General features: G+C 42.8%; 2 protein-coding genes across 2 annotated transcripts in view; both read right to left on the bottom strand.

Moving 5' to 3' along the window:
• Window positions 1-343: 343 nt before the first annotated feature.
• Window positions 344-16,349, bottom strand: part of LOC134396133 (zinc finger protein 135-like) — a 28,111-nt gene continuing 12,105 nt past the window's right edge. The window contains exons 5-9 of the mRNA XM_063122505.1: window positions 15,685-15,811; window positions 13,969-14,100; window positions 10,863-10,997; window positions 5,153-5,365; window positions 344-2,263 (exon numbers count right to left, since the gene is read on the bottom strand). Of these exons, the coding sequence (XP_062978575.1) occupies window positions 1,107-2,263; window positions 5,153-5,365; window positions 10,863-10,997; window positions 13,969-14,100; window positions 15,685-15,811 (1,764 nt within the window). The 3' untranslated portion in view covers window positions 344-1,106. The remainder of the gene's footprint in view (window positions 2,264-5,152; window positions 5,366-10,862; window positions 10,998-13,968; window positions 14,101-15,684; window positions 15,812-16,349) is intronic.
• Window positions 7,122-9,204, bottom strand: LOC134396246 (zinc finger protein OZF-like). Its single transcript, XM_063122667.1, has 2 exons — window positions 8,058-9,204; window positions 7,122-7,182 (listed from the first exon to the last, which is right to left on the bottom strand). Exons 1-2 carry the CDS (start codon window positions 9,101-9,103, stop codon window positions 7,179-7,181), a joined length of 1,050 nt encoding a protein of 349 aa, XP_062978737.1. The 5' UTR covers window positions 9,104-9,204; the 3' UTR covers window positions 7,122-7,178.

Genomic DNA, 16,349 nt, shown 5'->3' with positions numbered 1-16,349 from the left:
GTGGTGCCAACGCACAAGCCTTGACAAGCTAATGTATGTAAGTGAGAAGTGTGAATGGGCAAAGTAGTGTTTATTGCCACAACACCCACCCTAATGTTAGAGTAGAGAAACTTGTGACAATTATACACAAGCTTTTTTAAAAAATTGAAATTAAAAAAAGCCAACCATCCGGCCGGCCAGTAGCAAAACCTGTTAACAACAACAGCAGCTTGCAATGATTGAAGATACAGTCAGAAAAGATATTTGAGGGAAGGGAAGAATGTAACACACAGAGTATAGCAAAAGCTTCAAAGTACAGCAAAACCTACAAAAGTAGGAGTGAGTGAAGTTAATTTCAGATACATTGAATCTCTCACTTGTTCTTTATTTCAGTGATTTTAACATTAAGATGTTATGTAGAACAGATTTGACTTAAATGTGTGCTGTAAAATCAGACATGTGACCAAGGCTATGTTCGGGTGGGCACCCCCCCTTGGTGCTGGACCTTTGGGACCCTTGGGGGCCGACCATGTCCTCCTTTTTGGTTTCCAAAATAGGGTCACCCTACTCCAAGCCACTAATCCTTTCAGTTGCCCTTTCTGCACCTTTCCAGCTCTGTGATATTTTCTCCGAGATGGAGCGAGCACAAATTGTATGCACGGGCTTAAACCCTGGGCATCGTCCTTTGGGAGGCAGCAACAGATCTCTAGTCTATCAAAAGGTTTCAACACTTTTCCAAAGATTTTAAGCAACTGAAGTGCCCTGTAACAAAACCAGCCCCCTAAGAGATACATACTGCCCACACAGTTGCTTATTAAGAGTTTAAACAGGCATAGAGAAAGTAGCAACTGTAGTATTAGGCCGTTCCTACACCTGCCTTTTCCCCCCGGGATTGTCCCAGGATCATCCCTGTATGTCCAAAATGACACACAGGGGATCCTGCGAGAAGGCAGGGATGATCCCTCCATTTTCCTGGAATAATCCTTAGGTGTAGAAAGGGCCTTAGAATCAGATGGCAGACCACTTTGACAGAAAGTGGAACGAAGGGTTGGCCCACGAAACCTTAACCACTGCTTAAAAGTGATCCTACACAAAAATAGTTGCTGATCAGGAGTGCAGAAAATAGGTCAATGTTGTTCATGGATGCTCTGATGCTTAATTAGTCTATATTCCTGACTGAAACTCTTCCCACATTCAGGGCATTTATAAGATTTCTGTCCTCTGTGAGTTCCCTGATGTCTGATCAACATATCCCTCCGAGAGAAGTCTCTCCCACATTCTTGGCATTTCAACGGATGCTCTGTGATATGGGTTCTCTGATGACCAATCAAGTGTTCTCTCTGTCTGAAACATTTTCCACACTGAGAACATTCATATGGTTTCTCCCCAGTATGAATTCTCTGATGTTTCTTCAAATGTTCTCTCCGACTAAAGCTTTTCCCACAGTCAGGACATTCGTACGGTTTCTCTCCAGTATGAATTCTCTGGTGATTCTTCAAATGGTCTCTGTTGATGAAGCATTTCCCACACTGAGAACATTTATGTGGTTTTACTCCAGAATGAATTCTCTCATGTTTCTTCAAATGGTTTCTTTGGCTGAAGCATTTTCCACACTGAGGGCATCTGTATGGTTTTACTCCGGTATGAATTCTCTGATGTCTTTTTAATGTTTCCATCAATGTGAAGCTTTTTCCACAGGAAGAACACTGATATGGTCTCCCTTCAAAATGGATTCCTTGGTTTTTCTTTAATGTTGGCGTATAATTAAAGCTTTTTTCACACTCGGGATAATCATACATTTCCTTTCCTGCATGGTTACTTTGATATGCAGTCAAATTATCTCTCTTCTTGTACTCGGAAGCTTCATTTTCTTTCTCTCCCATTTCGAATCCCTGATGTTTATCAAGACGTGATTTTTGCTGGAAATTTTTCAACAATATGGGGCATTCATAGTGGTCCTCTCCAGTATGTATCATAGTAAGTTCTGATCTGTGGCTGTACTTCATATCATACGTTGAAAACAAGGGCATTTCTTCCCTTTGGGACACTCTGGAAATTTGGCTAATTGTACCTGTGAGACCTTCTGCAACCTCACTGCATTCATCCTCTCTCTCCACAGGCTTCTTCCCTTGTTCCCCTTTGGACTCACATCTCTGTCCATGAATTTCAGCTTTTACAAGAATGTTCCCTTCGGATATTTCTGGCAATGTGCTGTGCATTTCCTCAGGCCCCATCTCTCCCTCCTGAGAGTTTTCTGTCTTGATCAGACTTCTCTTCTCGTCACCTGAAGAAACACAGAGAGATTTTTTTCCCATGCTTTGGTCCCCGGGAATCCTGCCACCTCCTTTTACTGGCTTTCCCGCCCTCTCCAGCAGACTCCGGATCAACTGGGTCAGTATAAATTATGCAAATCAATCCAATGTGCACACCTTTGCTGATTCTGCATAATTTATCCAACTGCTGCTATTCATAGGATGGGCAAGGAACTCTGAAGAGAACGGCTGTGTTTTGCGCTTCAGGTCACATTTGGCATCTCACCTTCAATGCAGAAGGGGAATGGGATCACTCAGGATCAAATTCTAGGAATTGCGCCAATAACAAAACAAAAAAGTCGTTTCCACAGGCCGCCACCAACCTTTACAGTGCAACCCTATATGTGTCTACTCAGAAGTTAATCCCACTGAGTTTAGTGGGACTTACTCAGATATATACGTGTATAAGATTGCAGCCTTAGTCTCCCATGAAGGATGCCATTTGAATGCTCAGCTGCATATGAAGGATGGGGAACATGGCATCTGTAGTATGAGACTGATCAAAAGGAGAGGCAACATCTCAGACTTATGCTCAGCAATGAAAATATATTGGAAATATATCTGTCAAATTTCAGATACTGTAACTAAGTGGCATAAGATGTCCGCCATAGTCTATTGTAGGACCATCTTTTGTGGTTGGTATGAACCCTTTCCTTTAGGTTATGTCATTTAATTCACAAAGAGATCTCCAACCAGACAGTCTCTCCTTTTGCAAGTGTTGCTAAGCATTCCTCACTACCACCTTGTGGATTCACTTTCAATTTTTATAAGAGCCGATCTGCATTTTGCACTAAAGAGATTTGGTTTTTATGCTTCGTATATGTTGGCTGGCACAAATGAGGTTGAAACTGAACGAACAGCCAAATACCCTCTTAAGATGGGATTTCAATTAATGAATGGCTGACAGTAACAGCTATTGGGAGATCAATGGTGAGGGAACGATTTATAATGTAAAGTTGGTTGCTGATTTTATGTAGTGTGTGTGTGTGTGTGTGTGTGTGTGTGTGTTGTTTAGCTTCCAACTCAACTTTTTATGATTAATTGTATCATACTTATTATATTTATTTTAGGAAAAGGAAAGGAACCTCTCGTGCAAGCACTGAGTCATTACTGACTCTTGGAGGGATGCCAGCTTTCGCTGACGTTTTCTTGGCAGGCCTTATAGCGGGGTGGTTTGCCGTTGCCTTCCCCGGCCGTTATTACCTTTCCCCCAGCATTGGGTACTCATTTTACTGACCTCGGGGGGATGGAAGGCTGAGTCGACCCGAGCTGGCTGCCTGAAACCAGCTTCCACTGGGATCGAACTCAGGCCATGGGGAGAGTTTCAGCTGCAGAAACTGCTGCTTTACCGCTCTGCGCCACACAAGGCTCTTATATTTATTTTACTTACTTTAATTTATTCCTATTTTACTGTTTGTTTTATATACTAATATGTGGAAAGGTCTATAGACTAAAACACACTTTTTGTTTGTTTTGGCATTTTGTGTATGTATGAGTAACTGTTGATTTGTGACTAGTGCTCTTATTCAGCCTTCTCCAACTGGATGCCCTGCAGATGTGTCAGTGAGGCTGGCTGGAGATGATGGGAACTGTAGTCCAACACATATGGAGAGCACCAGGTGGGGGAAGTCTGCTCTAACTTTACTTCCAAATTTCAGAGATATTTCTCTCCACCTCCAAATTATGACTTGTTTCAATACAAGTGGATAGTTCATTTTTTCCCATGGGGACGTCTTAGCCCATTATATGATTATGGTTTTTTTGTGTCCTGTATCTCCTCAACATTTTGTATGATGTGCCTTTTGACATGTCTTCCTTTCAGTTAGTCCATGGTTGTTAGGTTGTAACCTCATTATCCCTAGCAAAGAGGGAAACAGGAGCTACTGCCATGATTAAGAAATAACCGTCTTAGAGCTTTGGAAAAGTAGATGATTAAAAACAAAAACAAAAAAATATGGAACTGTTCATGTAACACTTAAGTTAGATGTATTATTTAATACATAATTATTCATTCCAGAGCAAGAACCTGAGCCTTCACCTTTCCCTTTCATTTGTCTGTGGCAACAGAATCTGCTGCTAGTAGGCCACTTTAGTGGGTGGGAATTTAGGCCCTTCTCCTTTCTGAGTGGCATTCAAGGAAACAATGCCCTAGATTGCAAGGGATGAATTCTCTCAGTACCCATCATGCAGACTGTGATGTTTAATGAGTGTAGTTCTCTGGTCCAAATTCTTCCTACCCTCAGAAGACAGAGACCTTATGAAGGTTCTATGAGTTCTCTGATGTCCAATCAACTTATTTCTCCGAGAGAAGCCTCTCCCACATTCGGGGCATTTGAATGGCTTCTCTCCGGTATGGATTCTCTGATGACCGCTCAAGTGTACTCTCTGCCTGAAGCACTTCCCACACTCAGAACATTCATATGGTTTCTCTCCAGTATGAATTCTCTGATGTCTTGTTAGTTCTGCTCTATAAGTAAAGCTTTTCCCACACATAGAACATTCATGCGGTTTCCTGCCTGCATGAGTGTTCTGAGATCTCTGAAAAGTCACTCTGTGTTTGAAGCTTTTCCCGTCCTCAGGACATTCATAAGGTTTCTCTTTGGGTTGGTTATTCTGGTATCCGATGAAATCTCTCCGATGGAAACTTTCCCCACACTCAGAGAGTACATATTGTTTCTCTCCTGTAAGGATTCCCTGAGGTTTATGAAGGCAATGTTTTGTCTGGATCTCTTCCCGTGTGGGATATTCAACGGGGTTCTCCCCTGCTACAAGATCTGACTTGTAGTGATATTTTCTCCCATATTTGGAGAATAAGGGCTTTTCCCCCTCTGTTGACACTGCAGAGGAATTGCCAAAAGCACCTGTACGACCTTCTACAGGTTCAGTGAATTCTCTCCCTCTTTCCACTGTCGTCTTCTCCTGTTGCCCTTTGGACTCACATCTCAGTTCATGCATTTCAGATGTCACAGGAAAATTCCACTGGATTGTTTCTGCTACCACCCTGTGTGTTTCCTCTGGCTCAGTATCTCCTTGCTGAGATTTCTCCATCTTGATCCAACATCTCTTTTCATCACCTGAAGAGACAGAAAGAGGAATTTTGACCATGCTCTGGTCAGCTTTTTTCTAGATTCCTGCTACCTCCTTCCTTCTGGCTTTCTCTTCTGCCATATCTACCCTTCAAGATGAAACACAGTCTTTCTACTAAACTCAGCTTTTATCTCTCTCTCTCTCTCCCTCCCTCAACACATCACCCCTGTCCTTACATCCAGGGACATGAATATTCTTCACTTAACTCCCATTCTGTTCCTGAAGAATTGTTTTTGCTGCCTGTACACATTAAAAAGAAGGAAAAAATGGCTATTTAGCTTATTTATACAATGTTTGCTTCAGCTAAACCATGGAGAGAAGCTATTTGGGACACTGAAGACCAGGCCTGCCCCTTTCCAATCTACCTGTCACGTCTCACATCATGTTTGCCTGCTGAAGGAGAAAGGTGGCAACTCAAACCCTAGGCATTGTGCTTTGAGAAGCAAAGGTTTTGGACACACACACATTATTTTAGTAAAACCAATGACCAGAACAATGGTTTAATTCCAAGCCTTTTTGCACATTAGCAGTGAGTGTTACATCACACTACATATGCGGAGGATTTGCTGCCAAAGCCCATATACAACTTACTGACAAAATGAAAATGGTTTCTGGAGCATTTTGCATAAAACTGTCAGTGAATAAGAGAGGTGAGCACCTGAAGGACCCTGTGTCAAATCCAGCTCCTTGAGGGATGCATTCTGGCCACCCAGTTGCTTATCAGGATCCTAAACAGGTGACAAAAATGGCATTTCTGAAATGTTCTTTCCTTAAAAAACAATTGTTTGCTGGGAAGCAGAAACTGCCAATATTGTTCTTGGGTTGTCTGGCGCTTAGTTAGTCATTTTTTTCTAACAAACTCTTTCCACAGTTGGGCCTTTCATAAGATCTGCCCCATGTGAGTTCTCTGATGTCTGATGATCCTTAAAGATTTATTTATTTAATTAATTAATTACATTTTTATACCACCCAATAGCCGAAGCTCTCCCATACTGGATTTATTATCCAGTATGGATTTTCTGATGACCAATCAAGTGTTCTTTCCGTCTGAAGCATTTCCCACACTGAGAACATTCATATGGTTTCTCTCCAGTATGAATTTTGTGATGTCTCATCAAGTTCTCTCTGCGATTGAAGCTTTTACCACACTCTGGGCATTTATATGGTTTCTCTCCAGTATGTATTCTCTGATGTCTTGTTAGTTCTGCTCTAGAAGTGAAGCTTTTCCCACACAGAGAACATACGTAGAGATCCCTTCTTGAATGAATGTTCTGATATTTCTGCGAAGTTTGTCTGTGTCTGAAGCTGTTTCCAACATCAGGACCTTCATGAGGTTTCTCTCTTGAGCAGTCATTCTGTTGGATAAAATCATCTCTCTGGTGGAAACTTTCCCCACATTCAGAGAGTGCATATTGTTTTTCTCCTGTAAGGATTCCCTGAGGTATATGAAGGCAACGTTTTGTCTGGACTTCTTCCCCACACATGGAATATTCAAAGGGGTTCTCCGCAGTGTGCGTCACAACAAGATCTGACTTGCAGTGGTATTTTCTCTCATACTTAGAGAACAACGGCTTTTCCCCTTCTGTTGGCACTGCAGAGGAATTGCCAAAAGCACCCGTACGGCCTTCTGTGGGTTCATGGCATTTTCTCCCTCTCTCCACTGGGTTCTTCTCCTGCTGCCCTTTTTCAGATGCCCCAGGAAAATTCCACTGGATTGTTTCTGCTACCACCCTGTGTGTTTCCTCTGGCACAGTCTCTCCCTCCTGAGATTTCTCCATCTTGATCCAACATCTCTTTTCATCACCTGAAGAGACAGAAAGAGGAATGTTGTCCACGCTCTGTCACTTTTCTACACTCCTGCAATCTCCTTCCTCCTGGCCTTCCTTGCTTCTATATCTCCCTTACACACTGATCCAGAATATTATAACCGGCTTTTGTCTTTCTTTCTGTCAACACATCACCCCTCTCCTTTCATCCTGGGCTGGGTGTATTCTTCACTTAACCCAGGCTCTGCTCCTGAAGAACGTGGTTTTTACTGCCTGTATATGTTAAGAATATAAAGCAAAAAGTGGCTAGTTTGGGGGACTTGTACAAAGTCTGCTTCAGCTAATCACACAGAGAAGCTATTTGAGACCATGAAGACCGGATCTCAGCCCTTCCCATACTATCAGTTATGTCTCACATCAAAGTTTCCTCGTTGAAGGGGAACGGGGACAACTCAAATGCTGTTAATCGTGCTTTAGGAGTAAAACCATTTCATCATATTCCCAATGTTCCTTGAGAAAAGGCAATGGCAGGAGCCACGGTTTAATTCCAAGCAGATTTGCACACTCGCAAGTCCCACAGCAGCCAATGAGTACTAAGTATGTACTTGGGGCTTCTAGCCAAAGTGAGTCTACTTCTTACTGCTAAGATGAAAATGGTTCCTGAAACTTTTTGTGGAGAATGCAACATTTTCAGGGGATATAAAGAAACCAACCCCTTCAAAGGCTCTGAGGCAAATCCAGCTAAAACAAGTGTGAAGAAAATAGCATCTGTGGTAACTGAACCTGTTGACAGACCAATCAAGATTAGATGTTGGTTCACTACTCCTTAGTTGCTGTGTAAAAGTGGCCCCTCCCAAAAATAGTTGCTGACCGATGCTTAAGACTATTTTTCTAACTGAAACGGTTTCCTCACTTGGGCTTTTCGTAAGACCTCTGTCCTCTGTGTGTTCTCTGGTGCTTGATTAACATATCTTTCCGAGAAAAGCCTCGCCCACATTCATGGCATTTCAACGGATACTCTCTAGTATGGATTCTCTGGTGACCAATTAAGTGTTCCTTCCGTCCAAAGCATTTCCCACACTGAAAGCATTTGTATGGTTTCTCTCCAGTATGAATTCTTTGATGTTTTTTCAAATCTCCTCGCTGAGTGAAGCATTTCTCACATTGAGAACATTCATATGGTTTCTCCCCAGTATGGATTCTCTGATGTCTCATCAAGTTCTCTCTCCGACTGAAGTGTTTCCTGCACTCAGGACATTCATATGGTTTTTGTCCGGTATGAATTCTCTGATGTCTGGTTAATTCTGCTCTATAAGTAAAGCTTTTCCCACAAGTAGAACATTCATGGAACTTCCTTTCTGCATATGTATTCTGATATTTCTGCAATATCTGTTCATGTCTCAAGCTTTTTCCATCTTCTGAACATTCATAAAATTTCTCTTCTAGATGACTGTTTCGGTCCCCTATGACATAGTCTGTCTGATGTAAACTTTCCCCACATGTGGAGAGTACATATTGTTTCTCTCCTGTACAGACTCCCTGAGGTTTATGAAGGCAACATTTTGTCTGGATCTCTTCCATCAATGCGGGACATTCAACGGGCTTCTCCCCAGGGTATGTCACAACATCTGGCTTGTAGCAGTATTTTCTCCCATGCTTGGAGAACAATGGTTTCTCCCCCTCTACTTGCAGTGCAGAGGTTTTGCTATAAACATCTATGAGATCTTCTGCAAGGCCTTTGCATTCTCTCTCTCTTCCCACTGGCTTTTTCTTCTGCGGCTGTTTGGACTCACATCTCAGCTCATGCATTTCAGTTGTCACAGGAAAATTCCAATGGCATGTTTCTGTTAACACCTGGTGTGTTTTTCCTGGCAAAATCTCTTCCTGCCGAGATTTCTCCATCTTGATCCAACATCTCTTTTCATTACCTGAAGAGACAGAAAGAGGAATTTTGTCCATATTCTGGTCACCTCTTTTCTAGTCTCCTGCAACCTCCTTCTTCCTGGCCTTCAAGCCTGCAATTTCTCCCTTTCCTTTCCTGCCGATTCAGAATGACTCTGCTAAGCCTCTGCTTTGCATTCTTTCTCTCTCTTTCTCACCACATCACCGCTCTCCTTATATCCAGGGCTGTGTGTACTCTTCACTTAACAAACATTCTGCTTCTGGAAAAGATTGTTTCTGTAGTCTTTATAAATTTAGGAAAAAAAGAAAGAAAAAAAGAGGCAAAAATGGCTATTTTGGCTTTTTTTTAATTTTATTTTTTTAACAGTGTCTGCTTCAGCTAAATTGCAGAGTATCTATTTGGGGCACTAAAGACAAGACCTGTGCCTTGCCAATCTACCTGTCATATCTCGCAGCACAGTTTGCCTGTTGAATGGGCGCAACTCAAAACGCTGTGCTTTGAGAGGCAAAAGATTTCAACACCTCCCAGAATTGCAGTTCCCAAGATTACTTGAGAAAATCCAGGGATAGGAACAATGATTGATTTCCAACCAGATTTGCATATTAGAAAGTCTGATGAGAGCCATTGAGTGCTACACCCCACTACATACGTGTAGGATTTTCCACCAAAGTCTATATACATCTTATTCACAATATGAAAACGGCTTCTGGAGCATTTTGCATAGTATTCCCAGGAAATAAGAGTGGTGAGCAACTGAAGGGCCCTGTGTCAAATCCAGCCCCCTGAGGAATGCATCTGCCACCCAGTTGCTTATCAGGATTCTAAACAGGTAAGAAAAATGGTATTTATGGTAATAGCCTCTGATGGGAGCCCATTTTGAAGGGGTTAGGTGCCAGCCAGCATCTATGCCATAACTACTTAAAAGTTCACCTCCCTCAAAAAACAACTGTTTGCCAGGGGAGCAGAAACTGCCAATATTGCTCAGGGACAATATGCTTAATTAATGCTCAGATGCTTAATTAATCTATTATTCTGACTGAAACTGTTTCCACAGTTGGGCCTTTCATGAGGTCTCTGTCCTGTGTGAATTCTCTGGTGTCTGGTAAACTTTAAATGGCTACTCTCCAGTATGGATTTTCTGATGACCAATCAATTGTTCTTTCCGGCTGTAGGATTTCCCACAGTGAGGACATTCATATGGTTTCTCTCCAGTATGAATTCTGTGATGTCTCATCAAGTTCTCTCTGCGATTGAAGCTTTTACCACACTCCGGGCATTTATATGGTTTTTCTCCAGTATGTATTCTCTGATGTCTTGTTAGTTCTGCTCTAGAAGTGAAGCTTTTCCTACACAGAGAACATACATAGAGATCCCTTCTTGAATGAATGTTCTGATATTTCTGCAAAGTTTGTCTGTGTCTGAAGCTTTTTCCAACATCAGGGCCTTCATGAGGTTTCTCTCTTGGGTGGTTCTTCTGGTGTCGGATTAAGTCATCTCTCTGATGGAAACTTTCCCCACATTCAGAGAGTACATATTGCTTCTCTCCTGTAAGGATTCCCTGAGGTTTATGAAGGCAATGTTTTGTCTGGATCTCTTCCTCCCACATGGAACAGTCAAAGGGGTTCTCCCCAGTGTGCGTCACAACAAGATCTGACTTGCAGTGGTATTTTCTCCCATAGTTGGAAAATAAGGGCTTTTCCTTCTCTGTTGGCACTGCAGAGGAATTGCCAAAAGCACCTGTACGACCTTCTACAGGCTCATTGCATTCTCTCCCTCTGTCCACTGGATTCTTCTCCTGTTGCCCTTTGGACTCACATCTCAGTTCATGTGTTTCAGATGTCACAGGAAAATTCCACTGGATTGTTTCTACTACCACCCTGTGTATTTCCTCTGGCTCAGTATCTCCTTGCTGAGATTTCGCCATGTTGATCCAATATCTCTTTTCATCACCTGAAGAGACAGAAAGAGGAATGTTGTCCATCGTCTTGCCAACTCTTTTCTAGATTCCTGTAACTTCCTTTCTCCTGGCCTTCTCTCCTGCCATAGCTCCCTTTCCAGAAGTTTCTGAATGTCTCTGCTAAACTCATATTTCTCTCTCTCTCTCTCTCTGTCAACACATTGCCCTTCTCCTTACATCCAGATCTGCGTATATTCTTCCCTTAACCCAGGTTCCACTCCTGGAAAAGGTAGTTTTTTCTGCCTTTGTAAATTAAGAAAATAAAGGCATAGATGGCTCTTTTGCTTGTTTATACATCATCTGATTCAGCTGATCACAGAAGGAGCTAATTGGGGCACCGAAGACCTGATTTGCCTCCTTCCTTCCTATAAGTCATCACGGTCTCCCTGTAGAGGTGGAGAAGGAACATCTCAAATGTAAACCTGGGGATTGTGCTGTGGAAAGCAAAAGATTTCAGCACCACGGCTCCCAAAAGCTATTTCCATGGTGCCTTGGCGATAAACAAGAACTGTGTCTTTTAATTTGACTGATTTCAAAAATTTTATTTACTTAAAAGCATTCCACTAAAACAAATGGAAGGTATTCTCAGTATGTATGCTTAAACATCCAGCCTGAGCCATTTTAACTTCTTCCTAATAAAGTAACCAAAGTATATTGGTTACTCTACCAATATAGAGTATTGGGGGGTGGTATATAAATGTAATAAAATAAATAAATAAATAATATATTTTAATTAATTATCCCTTTCAGATTATCCACTAATTCGATGGGATAAATGTTCCTCCCTCCCCTACACAGGGAATTCCCTTCAGGAATAGAAAACACCTGTGGACAAGGGGGAGTCAAAACTCTCTCAAAATACAGCAGGGATACTTTGATGTTTGAACAGTGCAACTTTCTGATTGGAACTTTTTGGAAGCTAGGGAAATTAATAACAGAGGAGCCTCTATGAGTTCCCTGATATTGGATTAGATCAACCTTCTCCAACTGGGTTCCCCTGATCATTGGTCATGCAGGCTAGGGCTGATGGGAGTTGTAGTCCAAAACATCATTGCTCCAAGTGTACACACTCAGAACGTGTGCACAGTTTATCTTCAATATGTATCTCTCAGGTCTCATCAAACGTTGTCTTTGCATGACGCATTTCCCAAACCCTTTTGTAAGGTTTCTCCTCCACTGGAAATCTCTCACATTTATCACGGTCTGATTTCTTGCTGGTACTATGAGGCATTCATAGTAGCCCTCTCTGGCATAAAAGTCCTGATCTGTGGCAGTCCATTCTATATTTGCAAAGCAAGCAGATTATTTCCTCTTCTGCACATTGTGGAAATTTGGTTAAGACCTTCCTTTGACAAGATTCTTCTACTGCTCTTCGGATTCACATCTCTGCTGATGAGTTCCAGGTGCCACAGGAAGATTTTGTGGGGATATTTATGATATTGTCCTACGTTTACCCTCTGGCCCAATCTTTCTCTGCTGCAGGATTTTCAATCTTTAGCTGATTTCTCTCCCCATCCCCTGAAGAGAAAGAAAAAGTGGGATTTTGTCTTCCTGGACTCCTCAGTTCTCCTGCAGCCTCCTTTCGTAGGCCTTTCCTCCATCTTCTGCTGGTTCAGATTCTGTGCAGCTTTTATCTGCGTAACAGTTTTATTTGCATAATTTATTCTATTTCTGCTACTCTTGCAGCGCGCCAAGGAGCTATACAAGGCACTCAAGAGCACATTGGACCCATTTCATCCTGCCAGTAAACCTTCTGATGATGGGGGCAGGCGCAAAGAAGACCACTCAGGTTTGGGAGGCAGACCTTGAGAGGCCGCAACATGCCTCTAGCTTAGCATAAGATATTACCACCATAAAAGAACACACCTGCATTTGATATTATTTGCTTCTTGATGTTGATTAAGAAATGGTTTTTGCCCACCCACTAACATAAATGGGATAGTCAGATGATATTCTCTCCAGTGTGCATGCTATGCATGCCAGAAGTTGCAGGTTCAAGCCACAGGCATCTCCACTAAAAAATAAATAAATATGGAACTCGGGTACAAGAGATGGGGGTCCATATGAAACCTCAGAGAGCAACACTAGGCAAAAATGTACGGAGATGGTTATGTTTACTCAAAAGGAAGCCCTTTCCCTGTTCAGTGGTAAGCAGGTACACGATGGCAGCTTAAGCAAACCTACTTGTTCCTAACAAAGTGAAATTCAAGCCTGAAAATGTCTCCAGAACAGTTGTCCATCAGACAATTAACCCTATTAATGCTGTATTACACAGGTGGCTAATTGCTGTGTGTTTGTGGCCACTATTTATCCCACAATTGGAACATTCAGAAGTTCACTGTCTTCTGTGGATTCTCTGATGTCTCAGCAAAGTCATCCTTCCGTGAGAAGTTCACTTGAGGCATTTGTAAGGTTTGGCTCCAGAACGAATTCTCTGATGTCTCCACAAATTTGTTTTCCGAGAGAAGTTTCTCCAACATTCAGGACCTTTGCAAGGTTTCTCTCCAATATATATTCGCTGTAGCCTCCTCAAATTTGCTCACCACGCAAAGCTTTCTTCACTTTCAGAGCAAGGGTAAGCCTTCATTCCTGCATGGATGCTCTGATGTCTAAGCAGACTAACTCTATGATGGAAGCTTTCCCCACTCTCTGGAACATTTGCATGATTTATTTCTCGTGTGTCTTATTTGATGTTGATCAGGGCTTGGTTTCTGCTGTAATCACCGCCCGCCCCAGCAACCTCCCTAATATGAGACATTCTCTCCAATGTGTTCTCTCCGAGATGTTACACAAGTAGTCCTGATTTGTGCCATTTCCTTCGATCATACTAGAGAACAAGGACATCCCTCCTCCCTTCTCTGCACTGTGTGTTTTTGAATACGAGAAGCTCCAAGCCCTTCTGAGAATTGGCTGCCTTCATTTCGAGCTTTCAGGGGCTCCCTCCCTGTCCCCTCTCAGACTCACATCTTTCCTCGTGTATCTCAGCTGTCACTGACACGTTCCCTTGGCTTATTTGTGGCAGTGTCCTGGATGTGTCCTCTGGCTCATTTCGTCCACACTGAGAATTCTCCACCTTCAGCTGACCCTTCCCGTCACCTATAGAGACAGAGAGAGGAATTTTAACCATGCTCAGGTGACCTCTTTTCTGGAATTTCCTTCTGCTATATCTCCATTTCCAATGGATCCACAATGTCTCTGCTACATTCATCTTTTTTACCCTGCCTTATGATTATGGCCCTGTTCAGACGACACTTCAGGCTCTGTGGTTCTCTGGGGTTAGCACTAACCACAAGCCATGCTGTTGCACAAAAATTTAAACCACAGTTAGAGCTACTAACCCTGCTGCAGACAAACCAACTGGGGTTAGTGAGTGAGGAGGGTTTAAGGAAACGCATCGCACAAGACACCTGAAACCCTGCTGCTTAGCCAAAAGCCTTAACCAGCAGGATTCAAGGGGTCTTCTGAACATGTCTCCCTTTTGCTCCTGTCCAAGGCTATGTGTGCTAAACCATGAAGTCAACATTCTGTTCCCGAACAGATTATGCTCCTGGAGTTGGTAATTTTTTTCAAACTGCACCAATCAAGGCAGCGGGGCTATTTTGCATAATTGCTTCTGATCCTGGCAGGGAGGGCAGAAGAGCTATGGAAGCCACAGACGACATCCCTGGACCCTTGGCACTTTTATTCAGCCACCTTGCATCCACCCCCTTGTCCAATTTCCTTCTAAGAGGTCATCAAGAACCAACCCAGAGGTGGGCAACTTGTGGCCCTCCAAAATTATTGGACTATAATTCTCGGCAGCCCTAGCCAGCATAGAGCCAGTGGCAAAGGAAGATGGGCACTGCAATCCAGCAACATCAGGAAGGCCAGTGTTCTAATGTTCATCACAACATCGGGAAGGTCACTAACCACACACTTCCACTCACATCCCAAGGTAACCTTCACCTCCCGTAAGAACATTTTTCACAGCACTTTTAACACTTTTTAAAATATTAATTACTAATACTCACCCCTATTCTCCTTTGTGGCTTACTTCTTCAATGTTATGCTCTTATGCCCCCGCTTTTAGATGGGGGCCATGCAAAGCATTTAGCACAATTTTAGAACTTTGTGAATTGATGATTAAAAATCATGGCCTTATAGGCCCCTTCCAACTCTATGATTCTACGATTCTATGAAACAACTTGGAACCATGAAACCTGAGAGTGCGCTTTCTCCCCTATCAACCTGCCTGGTCACTGAGGGCATCCGAGGGCCTGCCCCTGGTGGTTCCACATAGACCTATCGTCCGATTGGAGTCCACCAGGGCAAGAGCCTTCAGTGTGGTGGCCCCCCTCCTATGGAATTCACTGCCTCTGGAGGTCAGGCAGGCTCCAACCTTGTATTCCTTCCGGCACCTCCTGAAAACGTTGTTGTTCCTTGAAGCCTTCCCTTAATGACCAGCTGCGGTTTATTTTGCACTTTGTTGCTTTTAAAAATGTACTTTAAATGTGTTTTTATACTATTTTATTTTGTCTACCGCTCCGAAATTCTGAATGGGGAGCAGTATATAAATATTGTAAATAATAATAATAAAAATAATAATATAGAATGTGAAAGAGTACCTCTCTTCCTGTTTATCATTTTCTGTTTCTAAAAAGTTCCCCCATCTGATGTTTACTGGACTTGAGCCGCCCTTACCAAAAGACTGCATGTTCCCATCCTCCTCTGGCAGGACTTGCCAAAACATAGTCTGTTGGCCTGGCTGTGTCAGAGTCCGTTCAACCACATGCAGAGACACCCCCGTCTCCTTGAGGTTCAGCAGTCCCTGGAAACAGAAGACACACACACACACACACGACTGTCAGATCCATCTGCACAAGAAACTGTGTTAACGCACAGATTGAAGTCCACCATTTGTGTGCGCGCGTTCATATGGACTAGTACATTGGACTAGTCCAATTTGCAAGAATAAAGGCAGATGGGATGGTCATGACCTGCGTCTTAGAATGTGGGTTGAAGCCAAAGGCTTATTAGCAGTTGTTGGGTGGGAACGCACAACTTCACAATGTAAATTTGGACAGGTAGCCAGACTTAACAGCACGAATTCACAATGTAATTCAGGACTAGCAGCCAGATGAACACACAAGAGATGGGTGAGAAAAGGGGGGATGCTGGATCCTTCCCCCTCCCTGCTACTCCTCTGCACCCCATTGCTTCTTTTTGAAGTGGGGCTTTTAGACAATGAGCCCCACTGGAGGGAGATCTTGATAGGGTGGAGTGCTGGGCCGAAAACAACAGAATGAAATTTAATAGGGATAAATGCCAAGTTCTACATCTAGGAAATAGAAACCAAAGGCACAGTT

This window comes from Elgaria multicarinata, chromosome 3 (assembly GCF_023053635.1).
Source record: "Elgaria multicarinata webbii isolate HBS135686 ecotype San Diego chromosome 3, rElgMul1.1.pri, whole genome shotgun sequence".
NCBI classification, from domain to species: Eukaryota; Metazoa; Chordata; class Lepidosauria; order Squamata; family Anguidae; genus Elgaria; species Elgaria multicarinata.
This window is presented reverse-complemented; position numbering and strand designations above follow the sequence as displayed.